Genomic DNA, 18,815 nt, shown 5'->3' with positions numbered 1-18,815 from the left:
CACTCAAATCTCTTCAGGAGTTCCTGGGGATGGTAAATTTTTATCATCGTTTCGTCCCCAAGGCAGCCCAGTTGATGCTAGGCCTCCGCACAGTCCCCAAAGATGACCTCCAGTCTTCATCGGCTGAGTTAGTCTACGGTCAAGCACTTCAAGTACCAGGGGATTTCCTCCCTCCACATACAGAACCGTGGTCGCCAGCTCAGCAGCTCCTTCAGCATCACGAGGCGGCAAAGAATTTCCTGCCTATTTCAACCTCACATCATAGCCTACAGAGGCCTCATGTTCTGGCAGAACTCATGAGCTCCGATTACGTTTTTATTCGGCAGGACGCTCAGAGATCCGCTCAGACCGCCTTATGCTGGACCGTTTCATGTCATCACATCGGGAGAAAAAATTTTCACGGTCGAAGTGGGTGGCAAGTCCGATACCATCTCTATCGACCGACTTAAACCAGCCCATCTAGATCGGAGTGAACCAGTTGTTGCTGCCCAGCCACCTCACCGTGGATGACCACCGTTGACCGCCAGACCAGTTATGCAACAGCCCGCCATTGAACCGCCTGCTTCTGCCTCATCCTCACCCACACCTCCTGCTACTGTTTCCTCCACGCCTGATGCGCCGCTTCAGACACAGCCAAGCACCAGCTCGTCTCCCAACGTTCCACTGCTGCTGCCTGAGTTTCGTAGTCGTTCGGGCAGGATCATCAAACCTCCTGTTCGTTTGACACTGTCTGTTAAAGAGAATTCTGGGGGGGTGCCTGTGGCGGAGCCACCAAGAGACTCAGGGCAATTAGTAATAATCCCTTTAACTACAGTGTAGTGCAGCTGTGGACTGCACCTTTAAACTGTCTATTAACTATACTGGATGTACTTTCTTGCACTCTGCGTGATGACGTCATGACGCCGATCACGTGACCACGAGTGGCACGGAGAACGTGATGATGTCATGATGTCAGCTTCCAGGGCCTTAAAGCAGTCTTCAAGGGCCTGGCAAATGGGACAGACCTGTGTAATCCTTCTCCTGTAGTTTACCAGTTAACTTGTTTGTTTATTAAACTTTGTTATTTTGATTCACTGAGTCGAACTCCATTATTCAGGTAGGAACCTCCGTTCCTACAACATAATTAATTTATATCATTTGGATTAATCTAAAACAAAATTAAATTATAAGAATTTAAATCCGTGTAATTTATAGACTAATATGACATTGGAAATTACCATAACTATATGGTAGTCTTAGAAATTGTCAGGCTTTGTTAAACTGAAAGATTGCAATTCTATTCACGTACCTTTCTCACCAACAAAAGGCAAAGACCAAGTAAAGACGTCCATAAAATTTGGTAGCCAGTAAGGATGGGGAGAACAGTTGAACTGCCGGATGTTCATAACATTGTTCTCATACTTCAATACTGCAGCTGGAATGAAGTAGAGAGAAATAGTGACAGTTTAGCACACAACCAGCCACTTCTGTAAGTTCCATAATGGCAACTGCAAAAACATCCTTATGCTAATTTTTGCAGGGCTAATCTTGCAGACAATTAAATAATAAACATTTATTTAAGAGCTTTCAAGAACTTATGGGGGGAGAAATTCGGTATCGCCCTGCTTGGGGCGCAATTATCGGCCGGGCCCAAAGTTTAGTGGCTGGCGTCAATTATTGCCTCCGACTGCAAACTTGGCGTTTATCGCACCTGGAAGTGATTGGAGTGCTAAATTAGGTACACACCTCTCTTAAGGCGCTAATGCCGAGGAGCGAGGCGCTACCTCAGAGCTTTGGCAAAGCTCATGTAATGTCAGTCAGCAATGGAACACAGACACACTGGCACTGGCCAGTTCTTAAAGGGGAGGGTCGATCTTGCTCTCTATCCACACCCTGCTCATTGCAGGCCTGGAGAGACCTGTACATCAAATCTGCTGGAAAGAACAATGGAGAGGCCCAGGGAAAGAGCTCAGAGTGGAGCCCCCATAGTCTCTTCTAAATCGATGCAAGGAAGGTCAAATCAAAATGAACCTGCACAGTACTGCTCAGTACCCAAAACTCCTTCACACAGCGTTGAATCTCCAGAAGTGTCTCTCTCTCTCTCAATGCGTGGTGCAAAAATGTCGCCGACAAAAAAAGGCAGGAAGTGGTCGCCTTTAAAAAGCGCTCCCCCAGTCCCTTCCCGACTGCAAAACGCTCCCCTCAACCTGTCGTTGTTAGTGGCAGGCGGTAAGGCAGGGGCGCCACTCAATATCTGGTCCGGGGCACTACCGAGGCGTTGCACGCTCGACTGACATCACAATCTGCGGGCGCAGTAGATCGTGGTGGTAGTGTTTAGCGCCGCCGCAAAATGTCTGGTCAATTTCGTGAGTGGCGCAAACATCGCTGCGTCTGGACGCTAGTTGCTTTGCGCTCCATTAGTGCCCTCTTAGGGCGCTAACAGGAGGCGCAAAGCAACCGAATGTTCCCTATGATGTCCTAAAGTGCTTCACAGCCAATGAAGTAATTTCGAAGTGTAAACTTTGCGGAGCAGGCTCGAAGGGCCGAATGGCCGACTCCTGCTCCTATTTCTTATGGTTCAAGGCTTGTTAATTTTGTACTTGTGTCCTCTAGTTCTATGCTTGTTGTTCAAGTTAAATAGTTTGCTACTTCAATACCTTTTGTTCTTTTAAAGCTAGTGTGGCGTACCGATCACAGAAAGGACACAATCCGCTTTCCGGTCCGTAGATTATAAATCAGGCATCATGCCTTTAAGAAGGATCACACCTTTAAGAAACTCGATCTGCAACATAGTTAAGCCCAGAGCGGGGGAGGAGCAGTCGAAGCTGTGCACTGATGAAAGGCAGTCGTACTTTGTGTAGTCTCTGACTCCATTTTGTGTTCGGCATGCAGCCTCAACAATTAAACCTTTTCTGTTGAACCTCTCCGAGTTCAGTATTTTTTGCTAGGAGTACGTAGACTCCTACATTGGTGACCCCGACGCTCAGGACGACTCCTAAGCGTAACAATGGCTGACACAAACGCAGTTTCTGTGAAGCTGCCGGAGTTCTGGGAGAACCTGGCCACCGCCTGGTTCCTTCAAGCCGAATCGCAATTCCGACTCCGCGGCATCACCGCCGACGCAACGATGTACGACTACCTCCTCGCCTCCCTGGGCAGCTCCACAATCACGAAAGTCTGGACAACACTACAAAACCCTCTGGAGGAAGGCAAGTACGCACATCTCAAGGCCGCGCTCATTAAAAAATTCACAGCCTCCCAATTCTTGCGCAACTGCCACCTCCTCGACCTCCCGGGCCTCGGTGACTCCACACCGTCAGACTTGCTCTCACACATGCTTGCTCTGACCGACGAGAAACCGCCCGGCTCCCTCTTCCACACGCTCTTTATCCGCCAACTACCTCCCAGCATCCGCCCGGCGATCGTGGCGTCCAGCCTCACGGACCTCGAGGCCCTGGCCGACGAAACCGATAAGCTCCTGTCCGCCAGCTCCAACCACGCCGTCACCCCCGACCTGGCCTCCGCAGTGTCGGCGCGCACTCCACCCTCTATCGCGCGGCCACACAGCTCGGCCACGAGGCCCCCCAGGGCCCCACGTCCCCCAAGCCCTCCAACCCAGGGCTACTGCTACTTCCATACCCGGTTCGGCGCACGGGCACACCGCTGCAGCCATCCCTGCACGTTTCCAACCGCCCCCACACCGGCCTACACAATGGCCATGGGGCAAGCAGGCGTGCTGCTGTACGTTACGGACAGCGCCTCCGGACGCCGTTTCCTATGCAACACGGGCACGCAGCGCAGCATCATCCCCGCATCCGCCCTCGAGATCCAGCGAGGCGGCCGCGGCCCTGCGCTGGCTGCCACCAATGGCACCGACATCCGGACGTACGGCACCCGCACCGTCACCATCGACCTCGCAGGCCGCCGCTACCACTGGGAGTTTATCACCGCCAAGGTACTCTCCCCGCTCCTTGGTGCGGATTTCCTATGCGCCCACGGCCTGTTGGTCGACATGCCTCGGCGCCGCCTCATGGACATGAACACCATGTCACCTATCCCGGGCGCCATGGCCCCCCCCAACCCGCCGAAATGGCGTGGCAGTGCCGCGCCCGCTCAACGGACGACTACTCAGCACTCCTGGCTGAGTTCCCAGCCCTCACCAACCCGACTTTCTCCGCGAAGGTTGCTAAGCACGGGATAGAACACTTCAGCCCCACCACAGGCCCACCGGTGTATGCCCACGCCCGCAGGCTGGACCCGGCCAAGCTGGAGATCGCGCGGGCCGAGTTCGCCACAATGGAACAGCTCGGCATCATCCGCCACTCCAACAGCCCCTGGGCCTCCCCACTCCACATCGTCCCCAAACCCGACGGGGGATGGCGCCCCTGCGGGGACTACCGGCGCCTAAACGACGCCACCACGCCGGATCGGTACCCCATACCGCACATTCAAGACTTCTCGGCTAGACTGGCCGGCCGCTCAGTCTTCTCCAAAGTCGACCTGGTGCGCAGTTACCATCAGGTGCCAGTCCACCCCACGGATGTTCCCAAGACGGCCATAATCACCCCTTTTGGGCTATTCGAGTTCCTCCGAATGCCCTTCGGCCTCAAAAACGCGGCCCAGGCCTTCCAGCGGCTCATGGACTCGGTCCTCCGGGACCTGAAGTTCCTCTTTGTCTACCTGGATGACATCCTGGTAGCTAGTTCCTCCAAGCAGGAACACATCGAGCACCTCCGCACCCTGTTCCAGCGGCTCAGTGAGCACGGGCTCATCATCAGCCCAGCCAAGTGCCAATTCGGCCTCAGCAGGATCGAATTCCTCGGCCACCACATCACGCAGGATGGAGCCATTCCCCTGCCCGCCAAGGTGCAAGCTGTCCAGCAGTTCCCCCGACCTACCACCATCAAAGGCCTCCAGGAGTTCTTGGGGATGATCAACTTTTACAACCGCTTCATTCCCGGAGCGGCCTGCCTCATGCGGCCCCTATACGAAGCCCTCCGGGGTAAGAAAGACAGAATGGCGATTGAGTGGTTGATGCGCTATCAACAGTGAAACAAGAGTGAACGACAACAACAACAACAACAACAGTGAACACAGTGAACTACAGTGGTTTACCACATTCACCCCTCGTTTAAAATTAAGTCCGGCGGGGTGAAGTGTATCAAAAGTTCGAGTAGGCGAGTCTGTCGGGCGGCCTCGTTTGCCGTCGAGATCTTCGTGGCGACGGTTGCGATGGTACAGCTTCCCACGACGCGTCTTGAGCGGGGTCCAGCACCGGCGTATCGTCCCCTTTGGTGTTGGGTGGGCGAGTGGACTCCAGCTGGTCCTGGGGGCGCGGCATGCCGTCTACTGGGGTGGAATGGACAGGGGTGAGAATTGGGTCTTCTGAATTTTGGGCCGTGTCGGAGGGGGTCGTGGTGGGGGGCAATGGTGACGGGTCAGTGGACCCCGAGGGTGCCAGATCTCTAATGGAGACTGTATCCTCCTGCCCGTCCGGGTATGCCACGTAGGCGTACTGGGGGTTGGCATGGAGGAGGTGAACCTTCTCTACCAGGGGAGCTGTTTTGTGGGACCTTACATGCTTCCTCAGCAGGACGGGCCCTGGGGACGTCAGCCAGTGTGGTAGTGAGTTACCGGATGTGGACCTCCGGGGAAAAACAAACATTCGCTCATGGGGGTTTGCGTTGGTGGCTGTACACAGCAGTGACCGGATGGAGTGGAGCGCATCGGGTAGGACATCCTGCCAACGGGAGGTTGGAAGGCCCCTAGAATTTAAAGCTAGGAGGGCCGCCTTCCAGACCGTCGCGTTCTCTCTTTCAACCTGTCCGTTCCCCCGGGGGTTGTAGCTGGTGGTCCGGCTTGAGGCAATACCTCTCATGAGCAGGTACTGACGGAGTTCGTCGCTCATGAAGGACGAGCCCCGGTCGCTATGAATATAGCTGGGAAAACCGAACAGAGCAAAGAGGTTGTGCAGGCATTTAATGACCGTAGCGGTGGTCATGTCCGGGCAGGGGATGGCAAAAGGGAAACGGGAGTACTCATCAACTATGTTGAGGAAGTACACATTGCGGTCAGAGGAGGGGAGGGGCCCTTTAAAGTCGATACTCAGGCGCTCAAAAGGGCGGGTGGCCTTGATCAGGTTTGCTCTGTCAGGCCTATAGAAGCGCGGCTTGCACTCTGCACAGACTGGGCAGCTCCTGGTCATGGTCCTGACCTCCTCGATGGAGTAAGGCAGGTTGCGGCCCTTAATGAAATGGAAGAACCTGGTGACCCCCGGGTGGCAGAGGTCGTTGTGGAGGCCCCGTAGTCTATCGATCTGCGCGGTGGCGCATGTGCCTCGCGATAGAGCGTCTGAGGGTTCGTTGAGTTTCCCTGGCCGGTACAAGATGTCGTAATTGTAGGTGGAAAGTTCGATTCTCCACCTCAAAATCTTGTCATTTTTGATTTTACCCCTCTGCTTGTTGTTGAACATGAAAGCAACTGAACGCTGGTCAGTAAGCAGGGTAAATCGTTTTCCAGCCAGGTAGTGCCGCCAGTGGCGCACCGCCTCCACAATGGCCTGGGCCTCTTTTTCCACAGAGGAGTGTCTGAGTTCGGAGCCCTGGAGGGTTCGTGAAAAGAAGGCCACGGGTCTTCCCGCCTGGTTAAGGGTAGCGGCCAGGGCAAAGTCGGATGCATCGCTCTCCACCTGGAAGGGGATGGACTCGTCTACCGAGTGCATGGTGGCCTTGGCAATGTCATCTTTTATACGGTGAAAGGTTAAGCGGGCCTCCGCCGTCAGGGGGAAGGAAGTGGACTTGATAAGTGGACGGGCTTTGTCCGCATAATGAGGGACCCACTGGGCGTAATAGGAAAAGAAGCCCAGGCACCTTTTGAGGGCCTTGAGACAGTGGGGCAGGGGAAGTTCCATCAACGGGCGCATCCGGTCAGGGTCAGGACTGATGACTCCGTGTTTCACCACGCAACCAAGGATAGCGAGGCGGGCTGTGCGGAATATGCACTTTTCCTTGTTGTACGTGAGGTTTAGGAGTTGGGCCGTGCGGAGGAACTTATCAAGATTGGCGTCATGGTCCTGCAGGTCATGGCCGCAGATGGTCACATTGTCCAGGTAGGGAAACGTGGCCTGTAACGCATTCTCGTCGACCATCCGGTCCATCTCCCTCTGGAAGACGGAGACACCGTTGGTGACGCCAAAAGGAACCCTGAGGAAGTGAAAAAGGCGGCCGTTTGCCTCGAAAGCTGTGTACTGGCGGTCCTCAGGGCGGATAGGGATTTGGTGGTATGCTGCCTTGAGGTCAATGGTCGAGAAAACGCGGTATTGCGCTATCTTATTAACCATGTCGGCTATGCGGGGGAGGGGGTATGCGTCCAACTGGGTGTACTTGTTGATAGTCTGGCTGTAGTCGATGACTAGGCGCTGCTTGTTGCCAGTCTTAACGACTACCACCTGGGCTCGCCAGGGGCTGGTACTATCCTCAATAATCCCCTCTTTCAGGAGCCGCGTCACCTCAGATCTTATGAAGGATCTGTCCCCGGTGCTGTATCGCCTGCTCTTTGTGGCGATAGGCTTGCAGTCGCGGGTGAGGTTGGCGAACAGGGGGGGGGGTGATTTTGAGGGTGGAGAGACTACAGGTGGGGCGCGGTGGGCAATTTAAAAACTGCTGGTTGCAGACAGTGAGCGGGGGAAGAGGTCCACCGTATGTCAAGGTGACACTCTTAAAGTGACAATGAAAGTCCAACCCCAGTAGAACGGCAGCGCAGAGATGTGGCAGGACGAATAGCTTTACATTTTTATATACGGAGCCCTTCACCGAGAGGGTCACTACGCAGTAGCCGCCGACGTCTGCTGAGTGGGATTTCGAGGCCATGGAGATCCGATGGCGCGTTGGCCGGACCGAGAGGGAATAGCGCCGTACTGTATCAGGGTGTATGAAGCTCTCCGTGCTCCCGGAATCAAAAAGGCAAGTTGTGGCGCGGCCATTTACCTGGATGTCCATCGTGGACCTGGCTAGCTGGTGGGGTCTGGATTGATCCAGCGTGATGGAGGCCGTTGTGGAGTCGGTAGCGTCGCTGTAGAACCCCGGTGAGGCGGCGGTGGGTGAGTCGGGGGACCGTTGGCAGAATGGCGGACAAGATGGCGGCGTCGGAGAGGAAGGACAAAATGGCGGCGCCCATGACGATCCCGATCCCCACGAGGCTGGAGGGAGGCAAGATGGCCGCTCCCACGAATCGCACGCGGCGCTGCTGGAGGTAGGGGTCTTCTGACTTCTGCAGACGCCAGCGTAGTGTCCCTTCTTACCGCAGGAAGAGCAGACCGTGTTTTTCGCCGGGCAGCGCGCCCTGGGGTGTTTGGTTTGGCCACAGAAATAACATTTCTGGCTTGGGCGGGACATCGCTGCAGCAGTTGAGGCCAGGGCCCGTGGCGGCGCCGCGTCCCAAGGTGGCGGCGGCTGCGGCATCCATGAGGTGGCCGCGCGGTCCGGGGAGTAGGCCTCCATGTTCCAGTGGGCTACGTCCAACGAGAGGGTGAGTGAAATCGCCTTCTTCAGGTCGAGCTCGCTACTTTCCAGCAGTCGCTGCCGTGTGTGAGTGGACCTGAGGCCCGCCACGAGGGCGTCCCGGATGAGCTCCTCCGTATGTTCCGTGGCTGTTACTTGCTTGCATTCGCAGGCTCGGCCGAGTTCCTTCAGCGCCCGTATGTATGCTTCTGTGGGTTCCCCGGGCTGTTGTTTGCGAGACCCCAGGAGATGTCTTGCGTAAACATAGTTGACCGGGCGTGCGTATTGCTCCTTCAAGATGTCGATAGCCCCCTGGTAGCTCGTAGCGTCCCGGATAAGGGCAAAAGCTCGGTGGTTTACATTAGAGTTCAGCACCCTGAGCTTGTCGGCATCGGCGGCGACGGTCTCGCCGGATGCAGTCAGAAAGGACTCAAAACAGTGCAGCCAGTGCGAGAACTTAACAGTCGAGTCCGGTTCTTGCGGGTCGAGTTCCAGGCACTTGATCTTAAGAATCTGCAGGATCGTTTTTTTTTTTTTCAGTAGTTAATAAAATTGATGCGCTATCAATTCTAATAAAAGGCTGGGCAGAGTTCAGAACGACAGGCTTTTATTAACTACTGAATTGCACTTCAGACAGATCAGGACTATGCCTCTAGTGGACGACCGAATGCCAGGAGCTGCCATGCGGCCGCTCTTATACTCGGTAGCCCAGGGGCGGAGTCAGCTGAGGCATAGTCAGGCACAACAGTGAAACAAGAGTGAACGACAACAACAACAACAACAACAGTGAACACAGTGAACTACAGTGGTTTACCACAGTGGTCAGCGGACATGTTGATCGCTTTCAACTCGACCAAAAAGGCGCTCGCCGACGCCACCATGCTCGCTCACCCACAGCCCAACGCCAGGGTGGCCCTCACCACGGACGCCTCCGACCACGTGGTCGGCGCTGTGTACGAACAGTGGGTCGACGGGGCCTGGCAACCGCTGGCCTTTTTCAGCCGCCAGCTGCGCCCCCCGGAGGCCAAATACAGCGCCTTTGACCACGAGCTCCTCGCACTGTACCTGGCAGTCCGCCATTTTAGATTTCGTCTGGAGGGCCGCCCCTTCACCGCGTTTGTCGACCACAAACCCCTGACATTCGCGATGGCGAAATCTGCGGACCCGTGGTCAGCCAGGCAACAACGCCAGCTCGCCGCGGTGTCCGAATTCACCACGGACATCCGGCATGTCTCCGGTCGAGACAACGTGGTGGCCGACTGCCTATCCCGCCCCGCCGTCCACGGCGCGCACCTGGCAGTGGACTATGCTCAACTGGCAGCGGAGCAACGCACCGACCCCGATCTGCTCTCCGCGCCCACAACCCTCCCAGGGCTGCGACTGACTGACGTCGCCTGCGGCCCGTCCGCCGTCACAGTCAAATGCGACACCTCCTTGGCGCAATCCCGCCCCGTAGTCCCGGCGAAAACAGGTGTTCGACATCGTCCACAGCCTCTCACACCCCGGCACCCGCGCGTCCATTAGACTGGTGGCCAACCGATTTGTCTGGCGCGGCCTGCGCAAAGATGTGCGCGTCTGGTCCAGATCCTGCATAGCTTGCCAGTGTGCCAAAATTCACCAGCACGTCAAAGCCCCACTCGAGGAGTTCACCGTGCTAGAAAGAAGGTTCGACCACGTCCACATCGACCTCGTCGGCCCCCTGCTGCCATCACAAGGTCACACGCACCTGCTGACAATCGTGGATGGTACCACCCGCTGGCCCGAGGCCATTCCACTGACGTCCACCACCACCGCCGACATCGCGAGGGCATTCATCGGTACCTGGGTCGCTCGGTTCGGCGTCCCCTCCGACATGACGTCAGATAGAGGCCCGCAGTTCACCTCTGATCTGTGGGCCGCCATCGCCCGAAACCTCGGGGTGGCCGTTCACCGCACCACGGCTTACCACCCCCAAGCCAACGGACTGTGCAAGCGATTCCACAGGTCCATGAAGGCGTCCCTCCGCGCCAGCCTCGAGGACGAGGCTTGGATCGACCGCCTCCCGTGGGTGCTACTCGGCCTACGCTCCGCGGTCAAGGAAGACCTGCAAGCCTCGGCAGCGGAACTCGTGTACGGCCAGCTGCTGCGCGTACCCGGAGAGTTCCTGCCCACCGCCACGACCCCCTGGTCGGCTGACCAGCAACGCCGCGCTTTCGCCAACCGAGCACAACAGTTCGCTCCGGTACCCACCGGCCGGCGCGGCAAACCAGCAACCCGCGTACCACCTAGCCTGCACATGGCCAAATTTGTTTTCGTGCGCCATGACGCCCACCGAGGACTTCTACGGCCCCCATACGACGGACCCTACAAGGTACTCCAGACGGGGAACAAGTTCTTCCTCCTCGAAGTGGGCGGCAGAACTGACAAGGTGTCGGTCGACCGGCTCAAGCTGGCGCACCTAGAGCCCGATGAACCCGTTCAAGTGGGTCAACCCCCACTGCGGGGCAGACTGCCTAAGAGCCCGACGCGTCCGACCGCCCCGCTCCCGACACCAACCGCCAAGAGCCGTTCCGGCCGTGCCATCAAGCCGCCACACCGGTTCGTACACTCCCTACTAGCGGATTCTGGGGGGAGCTGTGTGGCGTACCGATCACAGAAAGGACACAATCCACTTTCCGGTCCGTAGACTATAAATCAGGCGTCATGCCTTTAAGAAGGATCACACCTTTAAGAAACTCGATTTGCAACATAGTTAAGCCCAGAGCGGGGGAGGAGCAGTCGAAGCTGTGCACTGATGAAAGGCAGTCGTACTTTGTGTAGTCTCTGACTCCATTTTGTTTTCAGCATGCAGCCTCAACAATTAAACCTTTTCTGTTGAACCTCTCCGAGTTCAATATTTTTTGCTAGGAGTACGTAGACTCCGACACTAGCATCATTGTTCTCTCAGTTTGCTTTCCTCCAGTGATAAGTTTAGAATCACCTCTGTCATGCTTCTCTGAATTCATTGTAATGCAAATAAATCCTTTTTGAAGTAAGGTGACCAAAATGGCACTCCAGAACTGGCCTCACTGTTCTACCCCACTGCTCAAAAAAGGTGGTAGAGAGAAAAGGGGGAATTACAGACCGGTAAGCCTGACATCGGTCGTGGGGAAAATGCTAGAGTCCATTATAAAAGATGTAATAGCAGAGCACTTGGAAAACAGTGACCAGATTGGACAAAGTCAACATGAATTTACAAAAGGTAAATCGTGCTTGACTAATCTACTGGAATTTTTTGAGGATGTAACTGGTAAAATAGATAAGGGAGAACCAGTGGATGTGGTGAATTTGGACTTTCAAAAGGCTTTCGATAAGGTCCCGCATAAAATATTAGCGTGTAAAGTTAAGGCACATGGGATTGGGGGTAAGGTATTGACTTGGATAGAGAACTGGTTGGCAGACAGAAAGCAAAGAGTTGGAATAAACGGCTCTTTTTCCGAGTGGCAGGCAGTGACTAGTGGGGTACTGCAGGGATCGGTCCTTGGACCCCAGCGATTCACAAGATATATATTAATGATCTGGACGAGGGAACTAGATGTAATATCTCCAAGTTTGCAGACAACACAAAGCTGGGTGGGCGTGTGTGCTGTGAGGAGGATGCCGAGAAACTCCAGTATGATTTGGACAGGTTGGGTGATTGGGCAGAAGCATGGCAGATGCAATATAACGTGGATAAATGCGAGGTTATCCACTTTGGTGTCAAAAACAAGAAGGCAGATTATTATCTGAATGGCAATAGATTGGGAGAAGGGGAAGTGCAACGAGACCTGGGCGTCCTTGTGCACCAGTCGCTGAAGGTAAGCATGCAGGTACAGCAGGCGGTTAAGAAGGCAAATGGTATGTTGGCCTTCGTAGCGAGAGGGTTTGAGTACAGGAACAAGGATGTCTTGCTGCAGTTGTACAGGGCCTTGGTGAGACCACATCTGGAGTATTGTGTGCAGTTTTGGTCGCCTTATCTGAGGAAGGATGTTCTTGCCATGGAAGGAGTGCAGCGAAGATTCACCAGGCTGATACCTAGGATGGCAGGAATGACGTATGAGGAGATTGTGTCGATTGGGCTTGTACTCACTGGAGTTTAGAAGAATGAGAGGGGATCTCATCGAAACCTATAAAATTCTGTCAGGCCTGGACAGACTAGATGCAGGAAGGATGTTCCCGATGGCCGGGGAGTCCAGAACTAGGGGTCATAGTCTAAGGATAAGGGGTAAGCCATTTAGGACTGAGATGAGGAGGAATTTCTTCACCCACAGAGTGGTGAACCTGTGGAATTCTCTGCCACAGAGGGTGGTGGAGGCCAGTTCATTAAATATATTCAAGAAGGAGTTGGATATATTTCTTAAGGCTAAGGGGATCAAGGGATATGGGGAGAAGGCAGGGACAGGGTACTGAATTTGGATGATCAGCCACGATCTCATTGAATGGCGGAGCAGGCTCGAGGGGCCGAATGGCCTACTCCTGCTCCTATCTTCTATGTTTCTATGTTTCTAGGTGCTAATGATTCCCAGCTTTTTGGAAATTCGGTGTTGACGTTCCAGGAAGGAAGTGGAGCATTAAATCAAGCGCTCCACTTCCATCCTGGAGCGCTAAAGGTCCCAGGCAGGACGGTAGAGGTGCAGCGCTGCACAGGGTCCCGTGCAGCGCTGCCGCGATCCAAGGCTCCTTCCCTCCCTTAAAGAGAAGGGCCATCGCTGCAGGCTCTGCATTGGGGCCAGTTAGCTGGTCCTCAACAGCAGCAGCGATCCAGCCCGATCAGCCCCATGCACTCCAGAAGAGTGTCAGGCTGATCGATCGCGGCCCAGGAGCAATCGAAAAAAATCACTTGAAGCGTTATTAAAATTTTTCTCCTACCCACACCAACATCCCCTTTCATTTGCACCTCCGAAGCTCCCAGCCTCCTGAACAATGCCTCCTGCAGCTGTCGGTGTTGTCGCCCGCCAATGCTGCAGGGGCAGAACCAAAGTTAGAGTCCGGGGCGATGCGCACGGCAATGACGTCACGATCCCTGGGCGCAGGAGATCATCACGCAGTGTTACCGCCGCCACAAACCTCTCGGCCAAGTTAGCGGGAGGTGCTAACCAACCGAATTTCTTCCCCTTGATTTCTGATGGCGGCTATTTAAAAAAAAAATTTGCTTACGGATGTTCCAAATGAAATAATACTAGTGAGATCATGTAGAAGCTGTGCTATTAGATATATTGCAAACAACACACACATTTTTGTTTAGTGATGGATGAATACTTAAGAGCAAAATGTCACAGTGCATCAGCTAACCTAAAAGGAGCTCCTGGGTTAGTTGTTTCAAATATTAATTTATTTTGTTCATATTCTTCCTGAGGGTGCTTATCTTAATTAATATTTTAGATAAACTTATTTCATTTTTTTAAATTGTGATTTAAAAAAACTAATGCCATCAGTTCAAACAGATCCATCAATGTTAGTGGTTGTAAAGAATCAGGTACAGTAATGGATATAACAGTTTAATATGGGCATGTGTGATGGAGTTTAATGTGGGCAAGTGTGAGGTCATTCACTTTGGACCTAAGAAAGATAAATCGGAGTACTTTCTAAACGATGAGAAACCAGGAACTGTAGAGGAGCAAAGAGGTTTGGGAGTCCAAGTACACAAACCACTTAAAGCTAGCAGACAGGTACAAAAAGCAATCAGAAAGGCTAATGGAATGCTGGCCTTTATCCCAAGGGGGCTGGATTGCATCTGGGAGGAAGTTATGCTTCAGGTCTATAGACCCTTGGTCAGGCCCCACCTGGAGCACTGAATTCAGTTTTGGGCACCGCACCTCAGGAAGGATATATTGGCATTGGAGGGGGTGTAGCACAGATTCACCAGAATGATGCTGGGGCTTAGCGGGTTAAATTGTGTATAAACCTGGCTTCTTTCCCTTGAGTATAGAAGATTCAGGGGTGATCTGATTGAGGTGTTTAAAATGTTAAAAAGATTCAATAGGTTAGATGCAGAGAAACTAGTTCCTCTGGTGGGGGATCAAGAACGATGGGCCGTAATCTTAAAATTAGAGCTAGGCCATTCAGGAGGGAAATCAGGAAGCACTTTTTCACACAAAAGGTAGTAGAAATCTGGAATTCTCTACCCCAAAAAGGCTGTGATGTTGGGGCAATTGGGGCTTTTAAGACCAAGAACATAAGAACATAAGAAATAGGAGCAGGAATAGGCCACTTGGCCTCTCGAGCCTGCTCTGCCATTCAATAAGATCATGGCTGATCTTGGGCTCAAAGCCACTTCCCTGCCCACTCCCCATAACCCTTGCAAAAATCTGTCTATCTCCACCTTAAATGTATTTAATGACCCAGCCTCCACGGCTCTCTGGGGCAGAGAATTCCACAGATTTACGACCCTCAGAGAAGAAATTCCTCCTCATCTCAGTTCTAAAAGGGCGACCCTTTATTCTGAGACTCTGCTCCCGAGTTCTAGATTGCCCCATGAGGGGAAACATCCCCCCTGCATCTACCCTGTCGAGCCCCCTCAGTATCTTATATGTTTCAATAAGATCACCTCTCATTCTTCTAAATTCCAGTGCGTACAGGCCCAAGCTGCTCAACCTTTCTTCATAAGCCATCCCCCTCATCTCACGACACAAAGCTGGGTGGGAGGGTATGCTGTGAGGAGGATGTCATGAAACTCCAGTACGATTTGGACAGGTTGGGTGACTGGGCAGAAACATGGCAAATGCACTATAATGTGGATAAATGTGAGGTTATCCACTTTGGTGGCAAAAACAGGAAGGCAGATTATTATTTGAATGGCAATAGATTGGGAGAAGGGGAAGTGCAAAGAGACCTGGGTGTTCTTGTGCACCAGTCGCTGAAGGTAAGCATGCAAGTGCAGCAGGCGGTTAAGAAGGCAAATGGTATGTTGGCCTTCGTAGCAAGAGGGTTTGAGTACAGGAACAAGGATGTCTTGCTACAGTTGTACAGGGCCTTGGTGAGACCGCACCTTGAGTATTGTGTGCAGTTTTGGTCGCCTTACCTGAGGAAGGACGTTCTTGCCATGGAAGGAGTGCAGCGAAGATTCACCAGGCTGATACCTGGGATGGCAGGAATGACGTATGAGGAGAGATTGTGTCGATTGGGCTTATACTCACTGGAGTTTAGAAGATTGAGAGGGGATCTCATCGAAACCTATAAAATTCTGTCAGGCCTGGACAGACTAGATGCAGGAAGGATGTTTCTGATGGCCAGGGAGTCCAGAACCAGGGGTCATAGTCTAAGGATAAGGGGTAAGCCATTTAGGACTGAAATGAGGAGGAATTTCTTCACCCAGAGAGTGGTGAACCTGTGGAATTCTCTGTCACAGAGGGCAGTGGAGGCCAGTTCATTAAATATATTCAAGAAAGAGTTGGATATATTTCTTAAGGCTAAAGGGATCAAGGGATATGGGGAGAAGGCAGGGACAGGGTACTGAATTTGGATGATCAGCCATGATCTCATTGAATGGCGGAACAGGCTCGAAGGGCCTACTCCTGCTCCTATCTTCTATGTTTCTATGAATCAACCGAGTGAATCGTCTCTGAACTACCTCCAATGCAAGTATATCCTTCCTTAAATAAGGAGACCAAAACTGTACGCAATACTCAAGGTGTGGTCTCACCAATAACCTGTAAAGTTGTAGCAGGACTTCCCTGCTTTTATACTCCAACCCCCTTGCAATAAAGGTCAACATTCCATTTGCCTTTTTGATTATTTGCTGTACCTGCGTGCTAACTTTTTGTGTTTCATGCGCAAGGGCCCCCAGGTCCCTCTGAACTGTAGCATTTTGTAATCTCTCTCCATTTAAATAATAATTTGATTTTTTATTTTTCCTGCCAAAGTGGATAACCTCGCATTTTCCCACATTATACTCCATCTGCCAAATGTTTGCCCACTCACTTAGCCTGTCTATATCCCTTTGCAGGTTCTTTGAGTCCTCTGCACAACTTGCGTTCCCACCCATCTTTGTATCATCCACAAACTTGGCTACATTACACTCGATCCCTTCATCCAAGTCATTAATGTAGATTGTAAATAGTTGAGGCCCCAGCCCCGATCCCTGTGGCATCCCACTAGTTACCATTTGCCAACCGGAAAATGACCCCATTTATCCCGACACTCTGCTTTCTGTTAGTTAGCCAATTCTCTATCCATGCTAATATATTACCCCCAACTCCGTGAGCTCTTATCTTATGCAGTAACCTTGTATGTGGCACCTTATCGAATGCCTTCTGGAAATCCAAATACACCACATCCACTGGTTCACCTTTGTCCACCCTGCTTGTTACCTTCTCAAAGAACTCCAGCAAATTTGTTAAACATGATTTCCCTTTCATAAAACCATGCTGACTCTGCCCGACTGCATTATGATTTTCCAAATGCCCTGCTACTGCTTCCTTAATTTTCACAACGACAGATGTTAGGCTAACTGGTTTATAGTTTCCTGCTTTCTGTCTCCCTCCTTTCTTAAATAGGGGTGTTACATTTGCGGTTTTCCAATCCGCTGGGACCTCTCCAGAGTCCGGGGAATTTTGGTATATTGCAACCAATGCATTCACTATCTCTGCAGCCACTTCTTTTAAGACCCTGGGATGCAGGCCATCTGGTCCAAGGGACTTGTCTTTTAGTCCCATTATTTTACCTAGTAGGTAAGGGTATCAAGAGATATGGACCTAAGGCAGGTAAATGGAGTTGAGGTACAGATCAGTCACGATCCACCAAAACCTTTGTTTTCGGTCCCTGCCACAAACTCCATTCTCCAGCCACTGACTCCATCCCTCTCCCTAACATCTGTCTGAGACTGAACCACACTGTTCGCAACCTTGGTGTCATATTTAACGCTGAAATGAGATCCGGACCGCATATCCGTAGCATAACAAAGACTACCTGTTTCCACCTCCGTAACATCGCCCGTCTCCGTCCTTGCCTCAGCTCATCCGCTGCTGAAATCCTCATCCATGCCTTTGTTACCTCTAGACTTGACTATTCCAATGCACTCCTGGCTGGCCTCCCAAATTCTACCCTACGTAAACTTGAGGTCATCCAAAACTCGGCTGCCTGTGTCCTAACTCGCACCAAGTCCCGTTCGCCCATCACCCCTGTGTTCGTTGACCTACATTGGCTCCCGGTTAAGCAACGCCTCGATTTCAAAATTCTCATCCTTGTTTTCAAATCCCTCCATGGCCTCGCCCCTCCCTAGCTCTGTAATCTCCTTCAGCCCCCCCGCCGAGATATCTGCGCTCCTCTAATTCTGCCCTCCTGAGCATCCCTGATTATAATCGCTCAACCACTGATGGCCGTGCCTTCTGTTGCCTGGGCCCTAAGCTCTGGAATTCCCCGCCTAAACCTCTCCGCCTCGCTACCTCTCTTTCCTCTTTTAAGACGCTCCTTAAAACCTACCTCTTTGACCAAACTTTTGGTCACCTGCCCTAATTTCTCCTTATGTGGCTCGGTGTCAAATTTTTTGTCTTATAATACTCCTGTGAAGCGCCTTGGGACATTTTACTATGTTATATAAATACAAGTTGTTGCTGTTGTTCCAATTGAATGGCAGAGCAGGCTTGAGGAGCTGAATGGCATCCTCCTGTTCCTATAACAGTAACATCTGGACCTTGTAAATCATGCTGACATGGAAACAAGTCAAGCTGCTAGAAGCAATAACACCAAGGCAAAATACTGTGGATGCTGGAAATCTGAACAAAAACAGAAATGCTGGAAATACTCAGCAGGTCAGCCAGCAACCGTGGAGAGAGAAACAGAGTTAATGTTTTAGGTCAATGACCTTTCGTCAGAACTGGAAAATGTTACAGATGTAATTGGTTTTAAGCAAGTACAGAGGCAGGGAAGGGATGGGGGCGGGTGGAGAAAAGGAATAAAGGGAAGGTCTGTGATAGGGTGGAAGGCAAGAGTGATTAAATGACAAAAGGGATGATGGTGCAAGCCAAAAGCAGAATCATTATCAGCACCTGCTGTCCGGAAAAATCGGAGCAGTGTTTATGATCTGAAATTGTTGAACTCAATGTTGAGTCTGGAAGGTTGTAAAGTGCCTAATTGAAAGATGAGGTGCTGTTCCTCGAGCTTCTGTTGAGCTTCATTGGAACAGTGTAGGTGGTCAAGGGCAGAAAGGTCAGAGTGGGAGTTGGACAGAGAATTAAAATGGCATTTTAATGGAAATAATATGTAGCATCTGATGCAAGTCAAAAGGCATGTTTTGTTGAGGACTCCATTATCAGCCATTTTGTGCTTTGTTGTATTTTTCCACATGAAGTTTTTGTTTTGTTTATAAAGGTGAGAAAAGTTTTGCAGGTTATTAGTATACTC

General features: G+C 52.1%; 1 protein-coding gene across 1 annotated transcript in view; it reads right to left on the bottom strand.

The window, feature by feature from the left end:
* LOC147113862 (protein phosphatase 3 catalytic subunit alpha-like) overlaps positions 1 to 18,815 on the bottom strand; it is a 663,284-nt gene that overhangs the window by 40,467 nt on the left and 604,002 nt on the right. The window contains exon 11 of the mRNA XM_085995237.1: positions 1,289 to 1,414. Within this exon, the coding sequence (XP_085851363.1) occupies positions 1,289 to 1,414 (126 nt within the window). The remainder of the gene's footprint in view (positions 1 to 1,288; positions 1,415 to 18,815) is intronic.

This window comes from Somniosus microcephalus, chromosome 8 (assembly GCF_052327205.1).
Source record: "Somniosus microcephalus isolate GS21.2 chromosome 8, FLI_Smic_1.0, whole genome shotgun sequence".
Taxonomy (NCBI): domain Eukaryota; kingdom Metazoa; phylum Chordata; class Chondrichthyes; order Squaliformes; family Somniosidae; genus Somniosus; species Somniosus microcephalus.
The sequence above is the reverse complement of the archived record's forward strand: the minus strand, read 5'-3'. Positions and strand labels throughout refer to the sequence as shown.